The 25,368-nt window shown below is 50.3% G+C and overlaps 1 protein-coding gene across 1 annotated transcript in view; it reads left to right on the forward strand.

Annotated features, from left to right (window-relative positions):
- Window positions 1-25,368, forward strand: part of ADGRB1 (adhesion G protein-coupled receptor B1) — a 279,184-nt gene that overhangs the window by 132,630 nt on the left and 121,186 nt on the right. The window contains exons 15-16 of the mRNA XM_024214406.2: window positions 814-916; window positions 2,099-2,142. Coding sequence (XP_024070174.1) covers window positions 814-916; window positions 2,099-2,142 — 147 coding nt within the window. The remainder of the gene's footprint in view (window positions 1-813; window positions 917-2,098; window positions 2,143-25,368) is intronic.

Consider the following 25,368-nt stretch of genomic DNA (forward strand, 5'->3'; position numbering starts at 1 on the left):
ACTGGGAGTGTCCAAGAATCTATTCCCAGCCCTGTCACCCTGGGCAACCAAATGTGGCTGTCTGCAGGTAGGTGCCTCTGTGTCACCTGAGCCCCACAGCTCCCGGCTAGTACATGAGGACCACGATTCACCTCTGATTTTACGTGCCCAACTCAGGACACCTTAAAGGGGCCTGATTTTCAGAAAGTGCTGAGCGCCCATCCTCTGAGAATCAGGCCCCTTTATGGCATCTCCAGCGGGGATCCCCAAATCACTAGCCACTCGTGAAAATGTCAGTCTAGGCACCTAACATTAGACACCCCGGGCTGAAAGTTTGGGCCTCTGATTTCTCATCCAGTCCAATGAAAGCTATTACCTCACCCCCCTTGTCTCTCTAATTTTCCATCTATCTGAGGACAACATTGTACACATCCGTTACCCACAGCGTGGTGAGGGTTAACGGGTTCAGTGAAGGGCTTTGAGATCCGGGGATAGCAGGTGTTACTGAAGTACCAGGAGAGGGGCTAATGCAGCCACCCGAGTCCGTGCCAGGGAGTTGGTTGGTTAGAGGGTCCCTTGTTATCCATTCGTGCTGCAGGGCCAGTGCTCTCGTTCCAGAGGGAGCTCAGTGGAGCTGGCAGGGGCTCCAGAACAGCAGCGGGGTGGGGTCTGTCAGCAGGAAGTGCATTGGATGCTGACTACATGGATTGGACCGATTCCACTCCTAGCGTACTGCTATGGTCATAGCTGGGCTTATTCCAGGTAGCCCAGTGGGTCTCTTTCTGTGTAACCGTCTCCGTCCTCTCTAAAGTGCCTGTTTCCTTCTCTCCCCAGGAACACCACGGTACTGAACTCCAAAGTCATCTCGGTGACTGTGAAGCCATCTCCCCGCACTCTGCTCACACCCCTGGAGATCGAGTTCTCCCACCTGTACAATGTAAGTCCCCTGCCCTCGGCGTCAGGAGTTACGTTCTTGGTTTGGGTGTCGGCGATAGCGTGACGCCGAGCAGGTCTCTCTGGGGGGATGGGCTGTGAACATCACCACCAGACCCTTTCACGTCTCCTAGCCCAGGCTCGCAGGTCACAGGCCTGGCACAGTGAAATCAGGTTGGCGTTGCTGTCCTGCTGTCACTCCCTCCTCAGTGATTGTCCTTGGGAACTTGGACTGCACAGTGAAACTCACTACAGGGAACCCACTTCCCTAACCCAGAAGGCAGGCAATGTAACAGGGACTCGGGAGACAGGGCGTCTCGTCCCAGGATTTGACTCCAATTCACCATGGGACATGGCAAGTCACAGCCTCTCTGGGCTGCGGTTTCCCTGCTCATAAGATGAGGCTAATGATACTGACCATCTGAGGGCAGAGGCTTTGTTCATGAATGTTTGCAAAGTGCTTTGCAATTCTCAGGCAATGCTAGAGAAGTGTGGATTGCTGTTGTCATTGGCACCTTAAAAGCAGGTCCATTGCCAGATCAGGATATCTGAGTCAGTCCTTGGATGCATAGGAAGAGTATTTACATGTCTAAGAGCCAATCTGTGCCTCCAGTCTCCCAGTCTGGATGTCCTCCTCCAGCCCCCGCATGGGGAGGAGTTTCGAAAGCGCTCAGCATTGGCCTGGCTCGAGCCCTGATGCAGCCAATGGTAAATCTCACATTGTTGTCAGCGGGCATCGAGGGCATGTGGCATCTCGCCACAGGTTCTCCCCCAGGATCGACTCATACCACAGACACACAGTCCTGCTTCCATTGCAGCCCATGGGAGCAGGACTGAGCCCAGCGAGAACAGGCAACCCTGCAGCTCCAACAAAGGAGGGTCGGATGGGATTCTGAGTGGGGAGACGAAGGGGAAGATCTATCAGACAATGAGCCAAGCTCCCTGCTTGATGCTCTGATGAGTGTGAGTGTGATCCTAGGGCGTAGTACATTCCACTTCTCCCCTGGCCCTTGAGCCACAGCGGAAGATGGCCATGAAGAAGGCAGAGGTCTATGACGGCATGTTTGAAACACCGCTGTGTGTTAATGCCATGTTCAATGCCGTGCTCATGTCAATTCTGTTGGCAGCACAGCCGTAATCTCCTTTTCTTTCCCTTCCCACCCCTTTCTTCTTCCTCTCCTGCCAGGGAACCACCAACCAGACCTGCATCCTGTGGGACGAAGCTGATGTGTAAGTCCACCTGGTTTTGATTTGCTCGCCTCACCTCTGGAGCACATTAGCTTTGGGACTTGGCAGGGTGGGTCTGTTTTGGGAGGCAGCTGATGAGGTGTCACTGTCTCGGGCCCCTCACCCTCACCATTCATCTCTTTCCTGCGTCTGGCTTTGCCTGTCAGCTTCCTTGGCAAGGGAAGGCGAGAGATCTTTCTCCCACTTCCCTCAGCAATTTCCATTCACATCCTTGCAAGCGGGATCCAAATAAGGACCTGCCGCTAGGCCGTTGCCTTCTTTGTCAGAAACACCGTTGAGATAAGTCGTATATTTGAAGGCTGCAGATCACTCGTTTCCAGGGTGTGACCCAGGTTCTGACCCACTGATGTTCTGCAGAATGCTTCCAGTCTCTCCATCGATCTGTGTCTGTCACCACGGTGTGACGTATCCAAGCAGTGATGAGAATAGCTTCCCGCTACCAGAGAGGCAGTTGCATTTACCATGGGAGCTTTGGGGACTGGCCATAATTTTGCAAAAGCGGCTTCGGATTTTGGGTGCCTCTATTTTTGGGGTGCTCAGGATGAAGAATGTTGAGCCTGGATTTTCAGAGGTGTTGAGCCAGAATTGTCGGTGCTCAGCACCCTCTGAAAGTCAGTGCAAGTTGGGCACCGGAAAGGTCCAAAATTAGAGGCCACTTTTGAAAATAAGGCTCAATATATGGAAGTAGGTGGTGCATTGGTCTGGTGTGGCGGGATGATTCCTATGAGGAATCCTGTTATCTGGAGCCCTGTCCGGGTCTCTCTTAGGGTCTCCTGATGTGCTGTTGATCAGCTAAGTGAAAAATCTGATAGTTGCCACAGGGAATCGGGACTGACAGTTTGGGGAGGCAATGTCAGTCAGAGCAGCTTTATCATAAGAAGTAGCTGGTGAAAAAATGTCTTAGGCTTGGTCCACACTGGGTCGGGGGATCGATCTAGGAAACGCAACTTCAGCTACGAGAATAGCGTAGCTGAAGTCGACGTTTCCTAGATTGAATTAAGTTTACTTACTGCAGGTCCACGCGGCGCAGGCAGGCTCCCCCGTCGACAGCGCTTCCTCCTCTCGGCGAGCAGGAGTTCCGCAGTTGACGGGGGAGCGCTTCTGGGATCGATCTATTGCGTCCAGATGAGACGCGATAAATCGATCCCAGAAGATCGGTCTCTACCTGCCGAATCAGGTGGGTAGTGTGGACCTACCCTTAGATTGTGAATAAACCCTGAAAGGATCAGAAATATCTCACTTACCGGCACTTTTTGCCATCTCTCTGGTTTATTTTCGTGTCTCAGTCTGGGGGTCAGTTGGTTTCATTTTCTGTTTATAGTCAGTTTCACTCCTTGGGTTCAAATGCACAAAGCTCTGTATTTATTATTATTATTATTATTATTATTATTATTATCATCATCTTGAAAACAGTTCTGATCTTCCCCCTTTGGCTCCATTAAGTCACTTATACTTAGGCACATTTGTAGCCAGCTGATACACTTCTTGTTGGACAATGATTAGCACAAATGAATACACAGGCTAAATCCGATGAACTCAGTGATGCCTTCAGGCATGTCTGTGAAATCACCCCAGTGTACCTCAGGGCAACCTGGAGCCGCAGGGCTAATACCAAAGGTTGCTCAAATACATGTGGGTAGCCCCTGGTGCTTGCTAAGGTGCGATTGTATACGCTGTTCGCTAGGGGCTAGACTGAGCCAGGGGCTGTCCGTAGCTGTGATGTGCCAGGAGGAGCTCTGGAAAGGATCCCTACTTCAGAGCCACAGTTCCTGCCTGCTCCCCTCTTGCTGTGGGGTGAGGTTACTTCACCCCTGTTCACTTCCGTCCCTCTTCACATGGCCAGCAAATAGGGACGGGGCTGAGCCCAGGCCCCTCCTTCTCTCCGCCCCCTCGGCCTCTCCCCACTTGCTCTCAGAGTGTGAACCATATCCCGAGAGCTGCAGCTGCTCTCCATGCCAGGCCTGAGGCTAAGATCCAGGTGCAACCCACACACCTTCTGGGTGTGGTGTTCTGTCCCATCTAGTGGCACCGAGACCACTTAGAGAGATTAATGAGTCTGTTACAGCCTTAGCTAAGGGCCATAGGGCTTTTAGCTCATGCATTTAGCTCTAGAAGTCCCGAGTTCGATCCTGGTTGCCGACGACCGGGGTCTGTTGGTGTTACACAGGCAGGCTGAGCAAGTGCACTGCAGAGTCTTGTTCCCCTTCAGCTGAGCAAGACAAGTGCACCGTGTAGCCCTGGTGTGACGAGAGGGGAGGGCTGTGGTGGCGTTTCAGTTGAATACGCTCCTGGCAGGCTAGCAATACAACCTGTCGGCATGGCAGAGGCCCGACCGACCCCATGCGGCCGATCCTGGAAAGGGCTGCAGCAGGGCAGGTATTGTGTTGGTTCCGTTACTAACCTGGAGGCTCACGTGACAGGGCTCAGGAATAGAACGGGAAAGAGCCAGGGCAGAGCTGGAAATTGGAAGGGGCGGGCAGCCGAGACGGGGGCAGCGTTCAAGGTGGTATGGTGATCTCAGACAGCCTTTGGGGGTCTGGCTCCCTGGTCCAGCCAGGTGCTTCAGATCACTGCCCGCAAAGTGATCAGACCAGAACAGCTCATTCTTCTGCGTATCCTGTCTCTTGTCAGCCAATACGTTAGCGGTGTTTTCACTCCGGAGTCCTCAACGCGCCGCCACACCAGAGGGCGTGCCGTTAGCTCGGAGCTAAGCAGGCGCACTCTAGGTGCTGACGTGGGGGGGGTCTGTTATCAGTGCTATAGTCCAGAACCTCAGACAGATTTGTTGCCGTCCGTCTGGAAGATTGTTTCTCAGGCTCTGGTGCGTTGTGTTTTCATCCAACGGCATTTCAAATCCAAACGGGTTCAAAGCTCCAAGAAGCCGGCAGCTGCAGACTCCACTGGAGGAAATTCCAGAGCTAGATCTGCTTGTGTGCGCTCCGGCAGAAGGAGCTGCGAAGCTGTTTGCATAACGTTTTCAGGCTGGCTTGCTGCCCTTGATAACGCCTGGGAAAGTTTCTGCAGCAGGAGTATTCTCCAAGTAACCCAGGTCCTCTTCTGTCCTTGAGGCTTGACCCTTCACCCCAAGCTGCAGCTGAACCCCTGAACTTCAAAGGGTTCGGACAGCGGTTTCTGACAATGGTATTGTTTGCAGCAAAGACTCCTGCATTCTATCCCTGGCTCTGCTAATGAGTACAGTAGTTGTGTGACCTCAAGTTAATACTTCCAAAGTTAAGTGCCTGTTCATGTTAGAGGCAGCGTGTACTGGGTCTCTGATACTGTAGCAGCACCAAAAAGGTTCATCAGTCTACTGTGCAGTCTAGCACTTTGATTGTATTTTTGATCAAGCCCAAGAATTGTTTTAAAGGAAAAGAAAATCCCAATAGCAGCAGGGGGTGAAATTCACTCTGCTGCAGCCACTGATCTTTTCTGTGCATAGACTGCAGCCGCTGCAGGCACTATAGAGTAAAGGACTCACACGGTGTGACTGCTTCTCTGACAGGCAGTTGGTCATTGATTGTTGATGGGTGGCCAGTGGTTTGAGTTGGATAGGCGCATACTTTGGGAAAGGTGGTTGCTTTCAGTGTGGTAGAGTCATGGTCCGTTGGTGTGAGCACAGAGCTCAGAGCCAGGCAAGCCTGAATTCTAACCCCGCCTCTGACACAGAGGCTCACTGTAAGCTGGGACAAGTTGCTCCCCCTCTGTGTGAAATAGAATGGTACTGGGGGGTCTCACAGGAGCGCTGTGCAAGTTTGAAAGTATAAGGAGGGTTTTGTGGTAAATGCACTGGGCTGGGCATCAGGACACCTGGGTTCGATTCCTAACTCTGCCAGATACACCCTCCGTGACCGTGGACCAGTCATTCAAGCGGTCGGTGCCTCAGTTTCCCATATGTGCAATGGGGATAATACTACTACTTCCTTTCTGTCCTCCTTTGTCTGTTCAGACTGCAAGCTCGTGAGGGATCGGGACTGTCTCTTAGCATGTGTCCTAGAGTTCAAGGCCAGAGGGGAGCGCTAGATCACCCAGTCTGCAGGCCATCAGCACCACCCTGCACCCACACACTAAATGCAACAGCCAAAATCAGACCAAAGTATCACAGCCCACAGGAGACTAGACTGTTATGTGCCACTGCAGAGAATTGTAGGGACCGAGGTGCACCTGAGGCCCCCGGAATGGCAGGAGAATGATTAAGTGAAATATACCCAGATAATCCTGCCAAGTGACCCGCACCCATACGCTGCAGAGGATAGCAAAAAACACCCACGGTCGCTGCCAGTCTGACCCGATGGAAAATTCCTTCCTGACCCCATGTATGGTGATCGGTTAATGTCTGTGCAGCACCTAGCACCAGGGGGCCCTGATGTCAGTTAAGGCCTCTAGGTCAGGGGTGGCCAACCTGAGTCTGAGAAGGAGCCAGAATTTACCAATGTACATTGCCAAAGAGCCACAGTAATACATCAGCAGCCCCCCATCAGCTCCCCCACCCCACTCCCTGCGCCTCCCACCCACCGCAGCCCCGCCGATCAGCGCCTCCCCCGATCAGCTGTTTTGTGGTGTGCAGGAGGCTCTGGGGGGAAGGGGCAGCAGCGAGGGCACTGCAGGCTCATGGGGCAGGAAGGGGTGGAGTGGGGGCAGGGCCTGTGGCACAACCAGGGGTGGAGCAGTGAGCACCCACCGGCACATTGGAAAGTTGGCGCCTGTAGCTCCAGCCCCGGAGTCGGTGCCAATACTGAAGAGCCGCATGTGGCTCCGGAGCCACAGATTGGCCACCCCTGCTGTAGGTGCTATTGGAATGCGAACAATAAGTGTGACCCACAACGGCTCTTGTCTTGTGTAAACTCCTTTTTAGTGCTCACGACCAACCTGGGTGATCAGGCTGGACAGACCTCTTTGGCTGCCTGCCTGTCTTCCTCCTCTCGGATGTCTTCGATCAGCTGGGAGTAACTTGGAGGACTCTCTTGCCTTTCAATTAGCTGAAGCTTGATATGGATCAGTTCATTATATAAAGTCCCTCGAACTTTAGGCTGTCACTTAAGAGCCACTTCTCCCTTCCCCGCAGCTCTCTGTAGTAGCTTCTCCAACCCCTGTGAACAGGCTGAGACCTTCTCATTTCTCTGCTGGCTGACACTGGAACTTAAAATACAGGCGCTCAGCTCCCAAGGGTGTGATTGACGGCTGCCAGGCAGTCATTTATGCTAACCCCGGGGATATGGATTTTCAGGGTACGCACAATATCAATGGCTGGGCCCCCGAGACTCTCTACTATAGACATTTTCGCTTTTCTGCATCCGGTACCTGCCCCTCTTGCAGCATTTCAATGGCGTCGTCTAATCATGAGTCAACCCCCAATCCCCCAGGTATCGCGCCCCCAGAAAATGCCCTAAGGAGAGGGGGCTGACTCAGGATGGGGCTGCACAGTGTTTTCCAAACTTTGCTCACACGTCAGGACTGGGGCAGCTGGTCTTTCGTTGGCTAAGAAAGTGGACAACTCCAGGAGGCTGTGGGGGCTGGCTCCCTGAGACGGCCAGCTTCCATTCCTATTTCGCTTGGCACTTGCGAGGGTTTCTCTGCTATTGGCAGGTCGCATATTGCTGCATGGCACCATCCTCGCTCCTAAACATAAACGCATGTGCCTTGCGCCTCCCAAAACACCCTAGAGCTATGTACAGGGTGGTTTTGACTGACTCCTCATTGTGTGCCCCTGACAGCCCTGTTGTTAGAAGAGATTTCTTGGGGTCTATCCACATCCTCTTACACCAGTACTCCAGCAGGGGGCTAGTGGGTCTGATCGATTGGTCCTGCGTTGAGCAGGGGGTTGGACTAGATGACCTCCTGAGGTCCCTTCCAACCCTGACATTCTATGATTCTATGAAAGCCCATGGAAGGCGTTGGAAAGACTCCTCTTGACTTCAGTGGACTTTGGATCGGGTGCTTAATTTGCCAAGAAAGGAAAGGCAGAGAGCGGTTCCCTGGGCGCTGTTTTGCTGGGGAAGAAAGGGATGCTCCTGACAAATGTAAATGCTCTGGGCCCACTTCTGCTTCCCGTTACGCGCACGGGACTTCCCCTGGCTTCAGGGCAAAATCGGCATGAGATGAGCCTAGGGTGACCAGACGTCCCGATAAAATCGGGACTGTCCCGATTTTGAGGAGTTTGTCCCGCGTCCCGACCAGAGTACGGTCGGGACACCATTTGTCCCGATATTTTGTTTCCTGGTCTTCGGCGGCAATTCGACGGAGAGTCCTTCAGTCGCGGACGGTCTTCGGCGGTATTTCGGCGGTGGGTGCTTCTGTCTTTGGCGGCAAGGTTTATTAACCCCTGCCGAAATACCGCCGAAGACCGTCCACGACTGAAGGGCTCTCCGCCAAATTGCTGCCGAACTCCCGGACGGGTGAGTGTAAAAAAAAACGCCCCCCGCCCCTCCCCCGTGGCAGTCCTGATATTTTCCCCTTAACATCTGGTCACCCTAGATGAGCCCCCCTAGAACAGTAGCCTAGGGACTGCTCATGGGCAGGGGAGTTAAAACATTCACATATCACTGATCTCCAGCCTCCTTCTACCTACCCTAGATGCTCTAGTCATGGGCACGTAACAATGCAGAGCGAAAGAGAGAGAGAGAGGGAAGGCCTGATTCTGAGGGGTGCTGAACACCCGGCGCTGCAGCTGGAATCAATGGGAGCTGTTGGTGCTCAAAATCAGGCCAATAATATAGGGAGAAGGACAGACACCGAAAATAATTGATAGATATTTGCAGTATTGCAGTATTTAGTGGCGACGCTTTGAGTACCTTCCTCAGACCTGAAGAAGAGCTCCGTGGAGCTTGAAAGCTTGCCTCTTTCACCAACAGAAGTTGGCCCAATAAAAGACATTACCTCACCCACCTGGTCTTTCATCGATAGATAAAGAGGGCATGTATAGGGATAGGTAAGTAGGTTCATAGATTGGGGGGTTGTATGCGGATAGATATGTAGCTAGCTTGAGGAATTCTTTGGGGATGGATAGGTAGATAGACAACCATCTCTTTCTGGCAGACGCTAGTCTTACATCATTGCCCAATGTTCAAAGAAATCCAGCTCACGTTATTCTCCTCTTTATTCCAAGCAAGCCAGCAGCCAACGGTCTTTCGGGTGGATACCTGCCGGCTTGGTGACTTAACAGGTACCGCTGCAGCTCGCCTGAAAAATCAAAACAATCTCCATGCTCGAGTCCTTGCCTAAGGCAGCAGCCGACTGAGCTTTAAAACACAGCCAAAGCCAGGCAGTGGCCCTTTAAAGGCCACTTAAAATCCATGGGCCATGAAGGGTTGAACCGTAAAATTGCAATTAGAGCAGACAATTGTCATCTGTGTAGCTGCTTCCCCAAGATGGAGTTGTTAGGCAGGACACTTTAAATAATATAAAAAAAAAAATCCCAGGGTTTGTTCATTTGCATTTAGATAGATATTTAAGCTTGTATTATTAAGAATGGATTTTTGATTTATTAATCCTAGCCCGTTTGGGTGACTGTCTGCTAGGCCCACTAGTCACCGGCCCCCCCCTCCCCCCCCCCCCGCTCCCACTGGGGCCCCAATCCTTCACTTGAAGCATGAGAGGGGAGAAGATCGCACGCTAATTTTTGTTGTGTTTGGTGCAGCGAGTATGATTAATGAGCTTGGCACCAGCTGGGTAAATTGAAAGCTGAAGTTGCGGAATGATTTGGGCTTGGCTGGCTTTATTCCAGGGGCATTCATCTGAGGTAATTATTAGCTGCTTAGCAGCACTGTTCAAGTTAAAATCGAGGCAGGTTCTTCTCTCTCGCTCGCTTTCCGAGACGGGACGCAGGGACCTGATGGATGGAGTCATCATGGATTCTGTTCATTGGCTTCTGCATTCAGGGAATTTACTTTCCACCTCCCTTTGCTCCTCCTTTTTAGTGCCTTTGCCTCCACAGCTGCCCAACGGCAGCGAGAAGGAAACCCCTGGTGCTTACATTCCCATGGCCAAAGGATCAGTGGGCTGGCAGTGTTGTTTCACGGTACCGCCGGGGACCAGGCGCCAGGACTCCTGGGTACGACACCTGGCTGTGCTGCAGAATGATTCTTTGATCCTGGACAAGTCACCTAGGGACCTATTCTTCCCCCCTTACACTGGTAGTCCGACTACTCGAGGAGTAAAGCACTGCTCTGTGTAAGAAAGGGTGGCAGAATGAAGCGCTGACTTCCCGGTGCCTCTGTTTTCCCAGCCAGTGAGTGGTAAGATAATAACAACTGTACAGGGGAGCTGGCAGGCTTAAAAAAAATGTTTGTAAAGTGCTTTGAAGGTAAGGTGCTCTAGGAGTGCATGGTTTTAGTTCAAGGACGCTGTAATCTTTCCTGGGGGAAGATCCTCTGTTCCAGTACTTAAAGCCTTTAACCTATATAACTTTTGGAATGCGGATCTTGCCTTTTACCAAGGTCCCTCTAGTGGGCTAAGGGTAGGCATTTATAGGAACAAGGGCTGCTCTGCGGCTCGGCTAGCTAGAATAAAAACGTCAAGCCTGTGTCCTCCAGAACCTGGGCTCAGGAACAAATCCAGCCCCGTGGTTCAGTATTGTACTAGGTGTTTTATGCAGCTGCCAGAGGACATGGACCATCGGTCTGTTCTGGTTCGGAAATGTGTATCTTCTGAGCTAGAGTTCAGAGCCCCTCACTGAGGCCTTGGACACGGGTTCTTTTCAAATAGTAACTTAGCTGAAGCGCAGCCTTGTGTTCCCAATCCTTTCAGAGGGTGGGAGCACAGGGCTGGAATAAGAGCGGGTGTTACAAAATAGAATTGAGGTGCGTTGGAAAGACCTGTGTGGTGTAATAGTCAGAGGTAGTGTAGCTCTGGGGCAGGGTACATTGGTAGAAATGAGTGGAGCCCCATGTTGGGAACGGCAGGGGATGCAGCAGGTGAGGCTTGGGATGCACTGGCAGAGGGGAGGCTGGGAGCGGAGTAGCAAGGGGCACAGCACAACAGGTCAGGCATGAGAGGCATTGGCAGGGTTCTGCTGGGATCTCAGAAATTAGCACGTGGCTGCAAAACAGCCCCTTCAGCCTATCAAGTCCAGGCTGAGGAGTCTCCAAAGGAAAATCATACATATTTTGAAGCTGTCTGAATGCATAATTGCCTGTGTTATGTATGTCATCTGCTGGAGCAATCCTTGTCTTCAGCATCAATCCCCGTCCCCAGAACTCCCTTCTGTGTAACGATGGGCTCGGATTTAACCCCCGCAAACTGTAGCGCCCTAGGCGACCGCCTAGGTCGCCTAATGGGTCGCGCCGGCCCTGGTTACACAATTGTTTCCATTCTCACACCCTGTCGTAGCTTTCGAAAACTTGCACCGTTGGGGCTGAACTTCGGACGGTGGGATTTTGTGTTGGAAGTTTAAGGCCGTTCAGCCATTGTTGAGTCGGAGGACAGTGGGGAGAAACCAGCAATAGCAACACTTTTCTCCTTCCCAAAAAACAAACAAACCCCAAACAAAAAAACCACCAACACCAGGGAATAGTTGCAGCCTTTTCTGAACAGCTGTGCCCCGATTGGCTGAAGGTGGAAGGGGGAAATAGCTCTCCTTGAGGGGCAATGCCTTTGGCATTCACTGGTGAGGTGTGTTATACATCCCCTCCCCGTGCCAATGCACAGAGGGTATGGGGTTGGTACGGATGTCAGCTACAGAGCTTTAGCAGCTCCTGGTTTTAGCTCTGGAGGTCCCTGGTTCAGTCCATGGTGTGTCAGCCAACAGCTTTGACACCTTCCTCTGCTTTGCAGTCGATCAGGCTAGGACCTTTGAAATTATATGCTAAGATTCATAGATTCCAAGGCCAGAAGGGACCAGTGTGATTGTCTAGTTTGACCTCCTGTCTAACACAAGCCGGAGAACTTCCTGCAAATAATTCCTGCTCGGACTAGTGCAGATCTTTATAGAAAAACAGTCAATCTTGGTTTAAAAATCGCCAGTCCACCACCACCCTTGGTAAATTGGTCCAGTGGTTATTTACCCTCACTGTTAAAAATGTACACCCAGTTTCCAGTCTGAATGTGCCTAGCCTCAACTTCCAGCCATTGGATCTTGTCATACCTTTCCCTGCTAGCCCATTATCATATATTGTTCCCCATGTAGGTACTTATAGACTATGATCAAGTCACCCCTTAACTGCTTAAATCTGTCACTATAAGGCATGATTTCTAGGTCTTTAATCATTCGTGTGGCTCCTCTCTGAACCCTCTGCAATTTATCAACATCCTTCTTGAACTGTGGGCACCAGAACTGGATACAATATTCCAGCAGTGATTGCACCGGCACCAAATACAGAGGTAAAATAACCTCTCTGCTCCTACTGGAGATTCCCCTGTTTGTGTATCCAATGATCGCATGACCCTTTTGGCCACAGTGAGTGTGTCTACACTGCAATTAAAAACCCGCAGATGGCCCATAGTGTAGTTGTTCAGGCTTGGGCTGGAGCCCAGGCTCTAGGACCCTGTGAGGAGGGAGGGTCCCAGAGCGTGGGCTGCAGCCCAAGCCTGAATGTCTACACCACAATTAAACAGCCACTTATCCTGAGTCCCTTAGCCCAAGTCAGCTGCCACGGGCCAGCCACCGGTGTCTAACTGCAGTGTAGACATACCCAAGGTTCCACTCCTTCACAGGAGCCAGCCTTCCTGTCTCCTCCCTGTGGTTTCTCTCCCTGAGTGACCCCTCTCAGCTTGTTTATAAGGTCCAGGTGTCATGTTATTACCTGAGCCTTTTTGTCCTGCCCTCTCTGGCTGACAAGTAACTACCTAATTGCCACCAGGTGAAGTGAATCTGACTAACTGGGCCTTTAACCGTTTCTCACTGGGGCTTTACCCCTCCACACCATGTTAATTGTATTACCCTCTAATTCTTATTAATCAAGTCCTATATCGGCCACTCCATTATCTTGCCTTGATTTGATATCAGACAGACAGGCCCCAAATTTTCCAGGTCATCCCATTTCCCCTTTTAACATATTGGCACATTAGCTTTCCTCCAGTCTTCTGGAACTTCAACGGTGTCCCAAGACATATTGAAAATCAACATTAACAGTCCTGGTTGCTCCTCAGAGCTCTTTTAAAACTTTTTAATGCAAATTACCTTTTTTGCATTATTATTGATAATTCTACCATTTCCATCTAGTAATGGACCTGTATCATTGTTACGATCCTCTTTGTTCCTAATATACTTTTAAAAACTCCTGATTGTCCTTAACTCTGCTGGCCATATAGGTCTCCTTGTCTCCGTTTGCTTCCCATATCAATTTTCTACAATACTTACCTTCTGATTTATAGTCATTACTGTAGACTTCCCCTGTCTTCTATTTGTTATATCTTGTGTTTTTATTTTCCATAGCTGCCTGCACTTCCACTCTAAAACAGATTAATTTTTTAACCATTAGGGCCTTCTTTCTTGACTGTGGGATTGTGGCTTTTGAGGCATCTAGTAAAATATTCTTGAATAATTCCCCATTTTCATTCACATTCTTATGTTTAAATTCTTCCTCCCAGTTGATCTGGCTCAGAGTAGGGTTTTCAGCTTTGTAAACTGACCCTTTTAAAGTACCAGGTATATCTATTACTCTTTTGAATGTTATTCTGTTTGCACATTATTGATCATGATCCACTTGTACCATTCATTTTTAGTTCGGGTGATCAGTTCCTCTTTATCTGACAAGGTAAGCTCTCATGTAGAATTTCCCTGTGTTGGAGGCAACCCTTTTTGAGTTAGGAAATTGTCATCTGTAATATTTAGAAATTCCGAGGATGTTTTAGTACTGGCAGCATTAGACCTCCAGCACCTGTCACTCAGATTGAAGTCCCCCATGATCTTGCAGCTCCCCCCCCCCCCCCAGATAGATGCTTACGCAGCTGTCTAAGCACGTGCAGTAGATTTTTTTTGTAAAGACCAGCTCGCGGCTCAGCCTGCTCCCCCTCTCCCCGCCATTATTGGTGAATGGGGAGTGGGTGAGGATGAGCAGAGGCTTCACCTCCTGTGGCACGTCAGCCAGCAGCTATGAGCCGGCGTGGAGAGTGGAGCCATTCACTGCCAGCAAGAAATCCCTACACCCCAGAGCAACGGGGAACGGACACGATTCCTCTCCTGAATTACCCTGGCAGTGGCTGCAGTCCAGCCCTAAGCCTGCCAGGCGTGGAGCTCTGGGGGGCGGGATTCTCTGTGCATGGTTACCCTAGCTGTGGAGCGGAAGGTCTCTTCAATTACATGGCTGCCGGTTGGGCAGTGTCACTGGGGCTAGGGCTGTGTAATGGGCACAGGGAAGAGAGAGGCGGTGACCAGGTAACAGGAGACTGTACTGCAAAGGATAAAGCCAAGGGGGCAGAGTGAAGGCTGCATATGCAGCCTCCCCCCCACAAATTCCTTCTGAACTCTGCCTGGCTGTGTTATATATTTGGGGGGGGAAACCTTGCCCCTAGCCGGAACCTACAACAGCCTGCTCCTCACACCAGCCCTTAGCACTCTAGCTTTCAGCCCCAGCTGCAAATGCTGCTTTCTGCAGAGGAATTGGGCATGCTGGAGGACAGCTGTGTTAGCAGTAGCAGCTGCTGCTCTCCCAGTCAGCTCAGCAGATGGCTTGCTCTGGGAGCAGCAGGTAGACCTGATTTCATGGGGCTATTGGAGGCGGGAGGTGATCTGGTCAAAGCAGAACTCAGGCAAGGGGGAGCATGAGAGAACGTCTGCCTAGCCCCTTCCACAACTTTAATGAGTTGACCCTCACAACAGGTGAGGAACTAAGGGACAGAGAAGGTAGGGCCTGGTTCCTCAAAGGTATTTATTGGCACCTAATTCCTATTGATTTCAGTGGAAATTGGGCACCCAAAGACCTAGGAGGAGCCAAATCATTAGCTTAAGGCTGCACAACAGGTTGGTGACTCAACAAGGATTTGAACCCAGATCTCTGAGGTTCCCCTGCTGTGCCTTTAGCGCAAGACCATCCCTGCACTTGGCAGGAGCTTGTTAGCTGAATGACACAGATGCTGCCAGAGAGAGACCAAGTGGGTGAGGTCGGATCTTTTACTGGACCAACTTCTGCACGCTTTCGAGCTTACCCAGAGCTCTTCTCCAGCTCTGTGTAGCTCGTCAAAAGCGTGTCTCACCAACAGAAGTTGGTCCAGTAAAAGATCTGGCCTCATCCACCTTGTCTCTCTCATATCATGGGCCCAACACAGCTATACTTAAGCTGGCCTGATAGCAAGTGTGAAAGATCAGGGTAGGGGGGAATAGGCAGTGGTGAAGCACTGGAATGGGTTCCCTAGGGAGGTGGTGGAATCTCCATCCTTAGAGGTTTTTAAGGTCAGGCTTGACAAAGCCCTGGCTGGGATGATTCAGTTGGGAATTGGTCCTGCTTTGAGCAGGGGGTTGGACTAGATGACCTCCTGAGGTCCCTTCCAACCCTGATATTCTATGATTCGATAAGAAAAAGCCCTGAATATCGGGCCTGTCCCCATAAAATTGGGACATCTGATCACCCTAGCTAGACCAACGCTGCAAAGAGCAGGTGCTGCCAGTCAGCGGAGCCTCAGTGCCTGGTTAGCATGACTTGGGATGTACAGTATAAACCACCGCTCACAAATATGGGGGAGGACGGCGTCCTCGGCCCTCCTTCCAGCCCGGAAACGAGTGACTAGCCCCTGCTTTAGCTAACCCTCACTAGCCAGCATTGTCCCAGGGGCTGGGAATGGCCTACAAGAGGAAGCTGGGTTTTCTCTATCGCCTGTGCTAGGGCAGGCTGTAGGAGAACCGGGTGCTGCGTAATACAGGGCATCTGCTGCCTGCCAAATGTACCGTGGCGTGTGGCACTAGGCAGAGGGGAAAGCGGAGATGGGGAAGGTTTCAAAGGGTCTGAATCAAACACTCTTGTTCCCTGTCCTTCCCTCCCAGTCACTGAGTGAGGGCAATTTCCTCTTCTCTTCCCCATTCCGGCTTGACCCCTCTCAGCCCCCTTCCTGGGCTGCGCAGGCCACGCCAGCCCTGTTGATTCTTGGCGGATTAGCAAGGCAGCGGCCAGCTAGCTGGCTCGTTCCATTCAACAGCTCCATGCCAGGCCCTCCGTTCGGTGTGAGCGGGGCCCCGGTGGCTGGACTCACAACGCAAAAGCAGGCGGCCGGGGGAAAGGAGCCCAGCTTCTCTCTCCAGTGCCGCCTTTGTCTCAGCAGGAAGCTGAGTGCGTCTCCACCCCTCGGCCTCGCTCTTCAGTGGGGCGGGGGGGGAGGGCTATTTTTATGAGGCACTTGGGAAGCATCCAGCGTTTGGGCCTTGGGTCTCCATTTGCGCCAGATATATGAGGCTCATTAAGGGTTGCCAGGCTTACAGGTCACGTCACCCCTTTTGCTGCACAGAGCCGCAAGGGTCATCTGGGAGGGGCTCAGTCACTGGCTGCCCGAAGGAATAAATTAGCTCCCATAATTCAATGGGAGGAGGCCTGGAAACCTTCCCCTTAAGGGGAAGACGGAGGGAGAGGGCATCTCCTGTGAATGGGGCAGGTTCGCTGGTGGGTTTCCAATGATTAAAGGCCGTGACAGTGCACGGCTATGGCGTGGCTGAGGGCACACTGGCATGTGCCTGTGTCTTCGTGTGCAGATGGATATGTGTGTGTGTGTGTCATAGGCCTGTGTACATGTCTGTGGGTAGCTGCATAAGCCAGGATGCATGTGTGTGTGCGCGCACTTGTGGATCTCAGGTATGTGGTGCATGCATGCTGGTGTGTTAGTGCCTGGTTATGCAGGGGTGTGTGTGCACACACGCTTGCATGCATATGTGGGTCTGTGTAATGCCGACAGACCCTGGTCATCGGCGGGCAGGATCAAACCTGGGACCTCTGGAGCTAAATGCATGAGCCTCTACTGCGTGAGCTAAAAGCCATAGGACCCTTAGCTAAGTCTGTAGCAGACTCATTAATCTCTAAGGGTACGTCTATACTACCCGCTGGATCGGCGGGTAGTGTTTAATGTATCGGGGATCAATTTATTGTGTTTCGTCTGGATGCGATAAATCGATCTCCAATTCAATGCCCATACTCCACCTCGGCAGGAGTAGTAAGTTGAGTCGACGGGGGAGCCATGGCAGTCGACTCGCCGCCATGAGGACGGCCAGGTAAGTCGAACTAAGATACTTCGACTTCAGCTACGCGAATAGCGTAGTTGAAGTTGCGTATCTTAGTTCGAACGCCCCTGCTAGTGTAGCCCAGGCCTAAGTCGTCTCGGTGCCACTAGCTGGGACAGAACACCACATCCAGGAGGTGTGTGGGTTACACGGGCCCATGTGTGCAGGAGAGTTCAAGTGTATGTGGGTGGGAGGGTACGTGCACCTGGGTCCGTGTGCATGCATATGTCCCGGTGTGGGTATTTGGATAGCAGTATGTGTGCACAGGCGAGCATCCAGGCATGTATTATGTGTGGGTACATGTGCCTGTCCCTTTGATATGGTATGTTCTTAAGGCGCGGTGTCCTTTTCCTCCCAGCCCCTTGGCGGCTCCGAGGGATCAATTGAGCTGTCACACACTCCCCTGTGGCATCATGTTTCAGAAGAATCAGGCCAGCTGATTACGTTCTGTGGCACAGGGCGGCAGCCCCAGCTGTCACTTGCCTTTCACAGCCTGGGCGACCAGGGCAGAAGCGTGCGAGGGAGTTGGTTCAACGAGGGGAAAGGGAGGCGCTGACTGTTCGCGAGCTCTGGTGCAGACTGCATGGGTCTTCTGCGTCTTGCTCGGAGCTCATTGTCGCCTGTGCGGTTTACCTGGTATGTGCTGGGAATGTGTAATCCGTTGCAGGCTGCTTGTCAATGGTCTCTGTGTGTCGGTTGTGAGTGCTGATTCGCAGCCTCAAGTGCTGCCAGGCACAGCCATTCAGAGCCGAAGAAAAGGGACTGGGAGAAAACCGCATCCCTGACCTCATGAGCTTTAACCTCTAACCGCTCAATAGCCAATGTAATTCATAGCTAAGGCAAACTTAAGGCAGCCTGGGGCCCTGATTCTGGAAAGTGCTGAGCACATGCAGTGGCCATTGGCTTCGGGGGAACTCAGCACCTTTCTCTCCATCTCACGTACAGGCGGAAGTCTCCAGGGGCTCAGACTCAAGCATAAACTCATTTAACTTCCATGTGTTTCATTTTAGTTGTGAGCCTACTTCTGCCACCTGTAGTCACGCCAGGAACCCTGACTTGCACCAGGAGTCTGGTCAGATTCAGTGGGACACATGTGAGTGCAGATGAGAGATCTTAGGGCTTACGGAGCCAAGACTCTGTTTGCTAATGACCAAAGCTCTTTGCGTGTATTTACATGGAGGCTCTGAAATCCAGACCCCGGCACCCACTAGCAGCAGCACAAGGGTCTCCTTCCTTCCAAGCCAAATGTCACCGCCTGTCTCATCAGTGGCCACATAGCAGTTGTTACGTTGCAACCAAATCCCCAGGTCCAACAACCCTGGACTTTAGAGTAGCTCCGATCCAGAACAGAGCTTCACAGTTCACCTCATCTTTCTGGGCTGAACCAATCCCTCAGATCCGAACCCCCTCCAGCTTTGGGGAAGACCTGGTCCATGTATGATCCTTCGCAGCTTAGCCTTGTCTCTCTGATGAGCTGAACATGGCAGAGGAGCCAGCACTGGAATGAGCTAGATCCTAGGAATGGAATGACCACATCGACCACAGGGAAAGGCAGTGTAATCTAGGAGCCTGAGCCGAGGTCCTAAAGCCATAGTGCCCTCAGTTTGATTCCTGACACCGATTGGATGTGAAGGCTTAGACATGTCACTTCTCTGTGTGTCTTAGTTCCCCCTGCATTTCCTCACCTTCAGTTTGGGGTTCAGGTAAATGCAATTGAAACTGCTGAATTTCACCTTGTTTTCCAGTAAATCCCTGAATTTCACAGTTTCAGTCCAGAACCACAAATCAACCTAGGATTGGGCCAGGTTTGCTCTAAAAACTCATGTACAAGTGGACTAGGCCTCTTGTTCTTTAGCTCTAAAAGCACAAGCCTCTACCACTTGAGCTAAAGAAGAGGGCTCTTAGGTCCTTTATAACAGCAGGTCCCTTATCTTCTCTGTGGACCAGCCACTAGGGGGCAATATCACATATTCATACGCACAATGGCACTACAGTACGTTATTCTGGAATACAATTCTATGAAGGTGAAAAGAAAAGACAGAACCAACAAAATAAGTTTTTCGTTCATTATAGGCATTAAATACATCTTTCATAATAGGGAAGATAAGTCCAGGCTAAAGTCCAAGGAGAGAGAGAAATGTTTGTAAAAGTCATGTCTGTTTGGTTGTGAATGTACAGAGGGGGCAAGCGGTGTGGATAAAAAGAGATCTGAGCCACCTTTCCACACAAACTGCGAGCAGAATTTCTGGAAGGACTGGAAAATGTGCATTGCTTTTTTTTATGACTTATTTTTCTTTTGCTTCTGCTTGTCCCACTTCTGGTCAGGAGCCTGAAATAAAATCTCCTGCTAAACTGACACAAGAGAAGATGCTCTGGGATCTGAGGTGGACGTGCGGATACTTGGCATTTAATCTTCTCTCAATCATTAACTTACTGTGTGATCACAGGCAACCTGTGTCACTGCTCTATGTCTCAGTTCCCCAGTCTAGAATATGGCAATACTAATACTGAGCAACCCTTTCAAAATGCTTTAAGATCTAGCAATGAAAAGCTCTATGTAAGTGCTAATTATTATTATTCGGTTATTATTATTGTTACTTTATGATCTGAAGTTGTGAACTTTATGATTTGAACTTTATTTTATGATTCAAACCTTGTTAGCTTTGCCCATCACATCTTATTTGCAATTTGAATAGTGACAAGCAACACAATCCCTATTCTATTCTATTCTATTCTATTCTATCCTCATAGAACCCAAGTCCGACTTTACAGATTCAGAACCCAATACATCCATTAACTAACTGAAACCTAAAATAACACAACACATCACACAACAGAACATAACATAACACACCAGAGCATGTATTCTGATGACTACATTAGCTTAAAAGTGGCTTTTTAGCTGAATGGCAAAGCAGATTAGAGAATACATGCATCAGTGAGCCAGTTCTGACAGCTGGATCAATATCTAGCCCCAGCAGGCTCTTGCTACCACAGGGAAAATAGATGTCTTGCAGCTGACCTATTGCTGGGGAATGTGAATGCGAGATCATCAAAATGTACAGCGTGGGCACGTCCCAGTTCTCTTCGAAGGGAGAAAGCCTAGTAGACAAAGCCCTTAGCCTGGAGACAGAATGAATGCTTGGTGCTGAAAGGACAGTTCCTCTTTGCCCTGGTCACTGTATTTATTGGAATTCACTTTAACCCTCAGTCGGTAGCTATAGGAAGAAATATAACTGGCACAGTGAGGCCAGAAGGCCTCATTAAGGGCTCTGAGAGGTAACGCTGCATGTAATGATTTTCAGACTTGTCAAGGCCCTTTCTGATGCTTTGCAAATACTTTGATCCTATTACAATAATGACCACCTGAATGATGAGTATTAATCTTCCTGAGCTGGCCTCTGCTGCAGGCTAAAGCTGCCGCTCAAGGTGGTTTAACGTACACCCTCCACATTTGTATGACAGTAAATCTGACAGCATGGATCTGCCGCCTGTCCCTCGGTAAGAGCAGTGGAACAAACCCATCCCTGCAGTAACGCCGCTGGAGCCAATGGAGTTACAGTAGGGACAAGCTTGGCCCAGTGCATGCCTAGATTTAATCTAAGATACATCTGCACATAGTTGTTCTCTGCTGTTGTTATGAATGGAGGCAGCTGGCTGGCAGGCAAAGATTCCAGTTCTCTGTTATCCAGTCTCACCAACTTAGTGCGTTGGACTCACAGCAAATTTGCCCAGGTTACAATGCTAGTAATCAACAATAACAATAATACCTAGCCCCTGTGATGTGTAGATTTCAAAATATCATTATCCCTATTTTTTAGACAGGAAAACAGGGACAGAGCCCAATTCACGCGCTGTCACCCAGAAAGCTGGTGAAAGAGCTGAGAGAAGAACACAAGTGTCCTGGTCCAGGGCTCTATTCACTGGGCCCCACTGCCTCCTGTAGTAGGAAGAGAGCCTGAGACATAAGCCCTTGTATTAGAGGCCTGGTATGAGGCAGGACCTGCTTACAGAATGTAGTAAGAACAGGACTAATATTGGAGACACACATAAAAAGTGCTAGTTACAAAATACTTACGCAAACACATTTCAATATTAAGTGGTACCAGAACACGCCAATATCAAGGATGGTACAAAAACGTTCCCCAGGAATTACAGGAACACACTGAACCCTTCTAAAAGATAAGGTTAGGATAACAGTATGTGATAAAAACGTTTTAATTAAACCAACATGTACAAGGTGATAACTAACCACGTCAGGGGGGAGTGACGAACTATGTCAAAGGCAATACTAACTTGTTTGTATTAGGGTATAAAGATGTATCTCAGAGGAAGTATCTTTGTTCAGCTGAGGTGGGAATGGAAAGTCCTGCCATTTACTGAGATGCGTCCATTGTTACAGGCATACATGTCTTAGTATCCTTGTAGAGTCTACCAGGTGCTATTACCATGCTTTGCTAACAATAAACCTGCCCTGGTGCCTTCATACCTTAACGGATCTTGTGGTCATTGGACGGTTCGCTCGAGGTCTGCTGTGCCGTCTGTGTGCGCAGAGCTGGGGCAGCATGCAGGAAGAACACACACACGCAGCCAAGCATCTAACCATACTAGTAGACCTCGAGCGAACCACCCAATGAACACAAGATCCTCCCAGCTGACTTGATGGAAGTTACTCATACTCTTTGGTGGGAGAACAGGGCATCCTGAAATTAAAGGGGAAAAGCATCTGTGGAAACATGGCTTTTGCTTTATTTATTACATTTAATTTTTATTATTTAATAATAGATCAAACCCTCAGAAACTCTGAGTATCTGCTGACCACATACAGCATTCCTGGGAGGCAGTGGGAACTGCAGGGGCTTGGTACCGACAAGGATTTGGCCCATGATAATAATTAATAGTGTAATATTCTTATCCCATTGATTTATTTTAATCTGTAACTCCTGGTGCCAGGTATGCGGCTGATGTTTTGCCGAGTGACATTTGCAGCTCAAGGGTGGCACAGAGCAGCTGAAATATACATGGGAAAATCTCTGACACTGAGCTGCAAATAAGGGACCTGATCCTGCACTTGGATCTGTGGATTTGTGAGCAGGCCGTTTACTTCCCCATGGGCAGACACTTCCCCAGACAAGGAGCCCATTGAAGTCACTTGGGCTCTGCACAATCACCGGGGAACAACTGCGCAGATCTCACTGCAGGGTCAGGGCCCTAGCTGGGAACAGAGACGTGGTCTCAGCTTTCTATTTATGGGGGAGGGAAGATAGTTCTGCCAAGCTTTACAGATAAGGAGTTATTCACTAATGCAATCTGGGAACAAGCACCAACAGGATGATACGAAGGGATGAAACATACGCAGAAGGGCCAAATCCTCAGCTGGTGTAACTTGCCATAACTCTCCTCTTTCCCTCCCCCAGAGGGGCCAGAGCAGAGGTGACTGGAAATTTGTTCAAGCTTGGCAGCTTGATCCCCTGTCATAGTTGGGACCCTACTCAGACTGAGAGACATACAGGGTGCAGATTTGTGCTATATCTGTCTACCTAAGGTACTTATATGTCCCATAGTATCGGAGCCCCCCCGAATCTTTAATGTATTCATCCTCAACATCCCTGTGAAGCAAGGCAGTGCTATTATCCCTGTTGTACAGATGGGGAAACTGAGGCACAGAGTGGTTAAGGCCCAGATTTTTAAAGGGATTAGATGTTGCCGTGCTCAGCATCACTACACCTAACTGGTTTAGGAGACAAATCCCATTTTCAATAGGGATTTAGGCACTTAGGCACATGTCTGCAATGGGGAATTCTGCTGCATGATTCTATATTCGTGTAAAAGGATGTTCATGATGCTGCATCCCATACATGGGGGAGCAGATGCCCTTTCCAGCTGAGGACCATGCAAGTTGGTGTAACTAGGAGCATCCTCTTGTCTGCTGCCACGTCATTGGCAGGTATTAAATGAGTGAAAGGATGTCCTTGTGCTAAGTGACAGTAGGAAGCTCCCCTTTGGGTGACTTCTCTCCCGATCCCTCCAACATTCATCACTGCAGCAAAGATTGATGCCAGGGTGTGAAACACAGCTGACAGTTTAGCAGAAGATTGCACAGATGCTGCAACATCTGTCTCCGTTTGGAACAAGCTGATTGGCTGGAGGGACAGGCATGCTGGGAGATGGGGATGAAATTAGCATTCCGTGCTACCTAGAGAATTATTTGTAGTCCATGTTTCCAATGTGTATTATAAACTAGATAGAGGGATAAAGTAGAAGGAAAGGATGGATGGCTAGAGGCCACCGCGAGCCCACAAGGCCTGGTTCTCCATTTCCTTACACCTTGGGTAGTCATTTACTGCAGTGGGAAATGGTTTTAAAATGATCGAGAGCATCTTACACTCCCTTTACTCGATTACAGCTGGCTACACAAAGTGCTGGGGAGCAGAGAATCAGGCCCAGACTGGTTTGAATTAAATAAGTTGTCAGCTACAAGGCTGGGAAATGATTGCTCCATATTCAGCTGCTCTACCGTAGTGCAAAACATACGTGATCTCAAGTCAGAGGACACGGAAGAAAGACGAGGCACTGCATTAGGCAGCCCCTAGTTTCTGCTCCATCCATGTGGCTGATCAGATGTAACATTTCGGGTGCAAGTATGTCTTTCTTGCACATCTGTGGAGCCCCTGCTTTCTGTTCGGTGGGACCCAGCTGTGGAGGAGTCCTCAGTGTAAACCCAGTGACAGCTTGCTAGCCCGTGCGAAACGAATTTGGTGGGTCTCAGTTCAGTTTGCCCAACCCTGCAACTGCCTCTGATTGGCAACCTTGATTGCTCACATCAGCAGAGATAGGCCCGGAGACTGAATGATCCTGTCACCTCCCGTCCTTCCAGGCCAGGCAGGGCTGTGGAAGATGTAGATAAATACGACCCTGGGTTTTGATGCCTGGGGTTTAGCATGTCACTCAGCCAGAGAAGCCGTCATGCAGGTTTAATCATTACAGAATACAGTTCCTGGGGGTGGGGCTTGGAGTTAAGGGGAACGAATTCAGCCTCCTGCCTGTGTGCTGCCAGGGGTGACATATCCTGAGCCACGAGTCAGGCTATCCTGCAATGGGGTCCTCGCTGTGCCTAAAGAGCTGCAGCTGGGTGGTACAGACCCTGCCCACGGGAATCCCATTCATGCCAGTCATGTGGCTAAATACCTGTTCAGAGCACAGTAGTGTGAGGATGATCGAGGGTGGGGGAGGAAGAAACCAGTGCAGCCCAAAGGATGGGTGTTGCTTTGAAGAGAGGGGCCATGGTCAGTCCACGGGAGCCCTGGCCATAAACTAAAGCTGCCTCCCCCACATAAGCTCCGGCAGAAACCCCAAGAGTTGGCTGCAGTGGTGACACCGTCTGCTTTTCTGCAGGGGTGTTCTCCCTGAGGTGCAGGGGCCAGGCAAGTGAAGAGGGGTAAAATTAGCATCCCTGGAAGCCAGCGCTAGCTGCATCAGCACTAGTGCATCTGTCCCGTTCACCAGTCAATCCGCCACAACACTACTGCATCTGGCTTACCCCTGCATCGCTAGTGCATCATTTTATCTGCTGTTATTCATAGAGGTTTCTTCTCAATTGCGCTGATGTAAATCAGGAGAAACTCCATTAGTTCCCTGGCATTACACCAGGCGCAAGGGAGATTGGAATCAGCCCCCACTTTGAATCCTTCTAGTCCCACCGTGGTTTTTCTTTACATTTCAAGTGTCAGACATCAGGCGCAGTCACAAATGCAGAATAATGATGAGGACAAGAAGCAATTCAGCAGTTCGGAGGCGAGACTCGAATGACCTTCCAGAACCGGAAACCAAAGCTTTATGAAACACAAATCGGAAAAGACAGTTTAAAGGGCCACGCGGAGTTGACCGTCCTGGCAACGTTGTGCTTAGCCCATGTGGGGAGTTTGTTTTGAGGATCATAGAGAACGAAAGGGGCACTGACAACACAGGAATATCCTCCATACGATGAAGAAGAATCTCCGTGATCTGAACCTCCGTGCCTATAGAGCTGCTGCTGCGTTTCCCTGTCCTTCTATCTCACAATTCCTTAATGTCCC

This window comes from Terrapene carolina, unplaced genomic scaffold (genome assembly GCF_002925995.2).
Source record: "Terrapene carolina triunguis isolate 2854851 unplaced genomic scaffold, T_m_triunguis-2.0 Scaffold58, whole genome shotgun sequence".
Classification (NCBI taxonomy): Eukaryota; Metazoa; Chordata; order Testudines; family Emydidae; genus Terrapene; species Terrapene triunguis.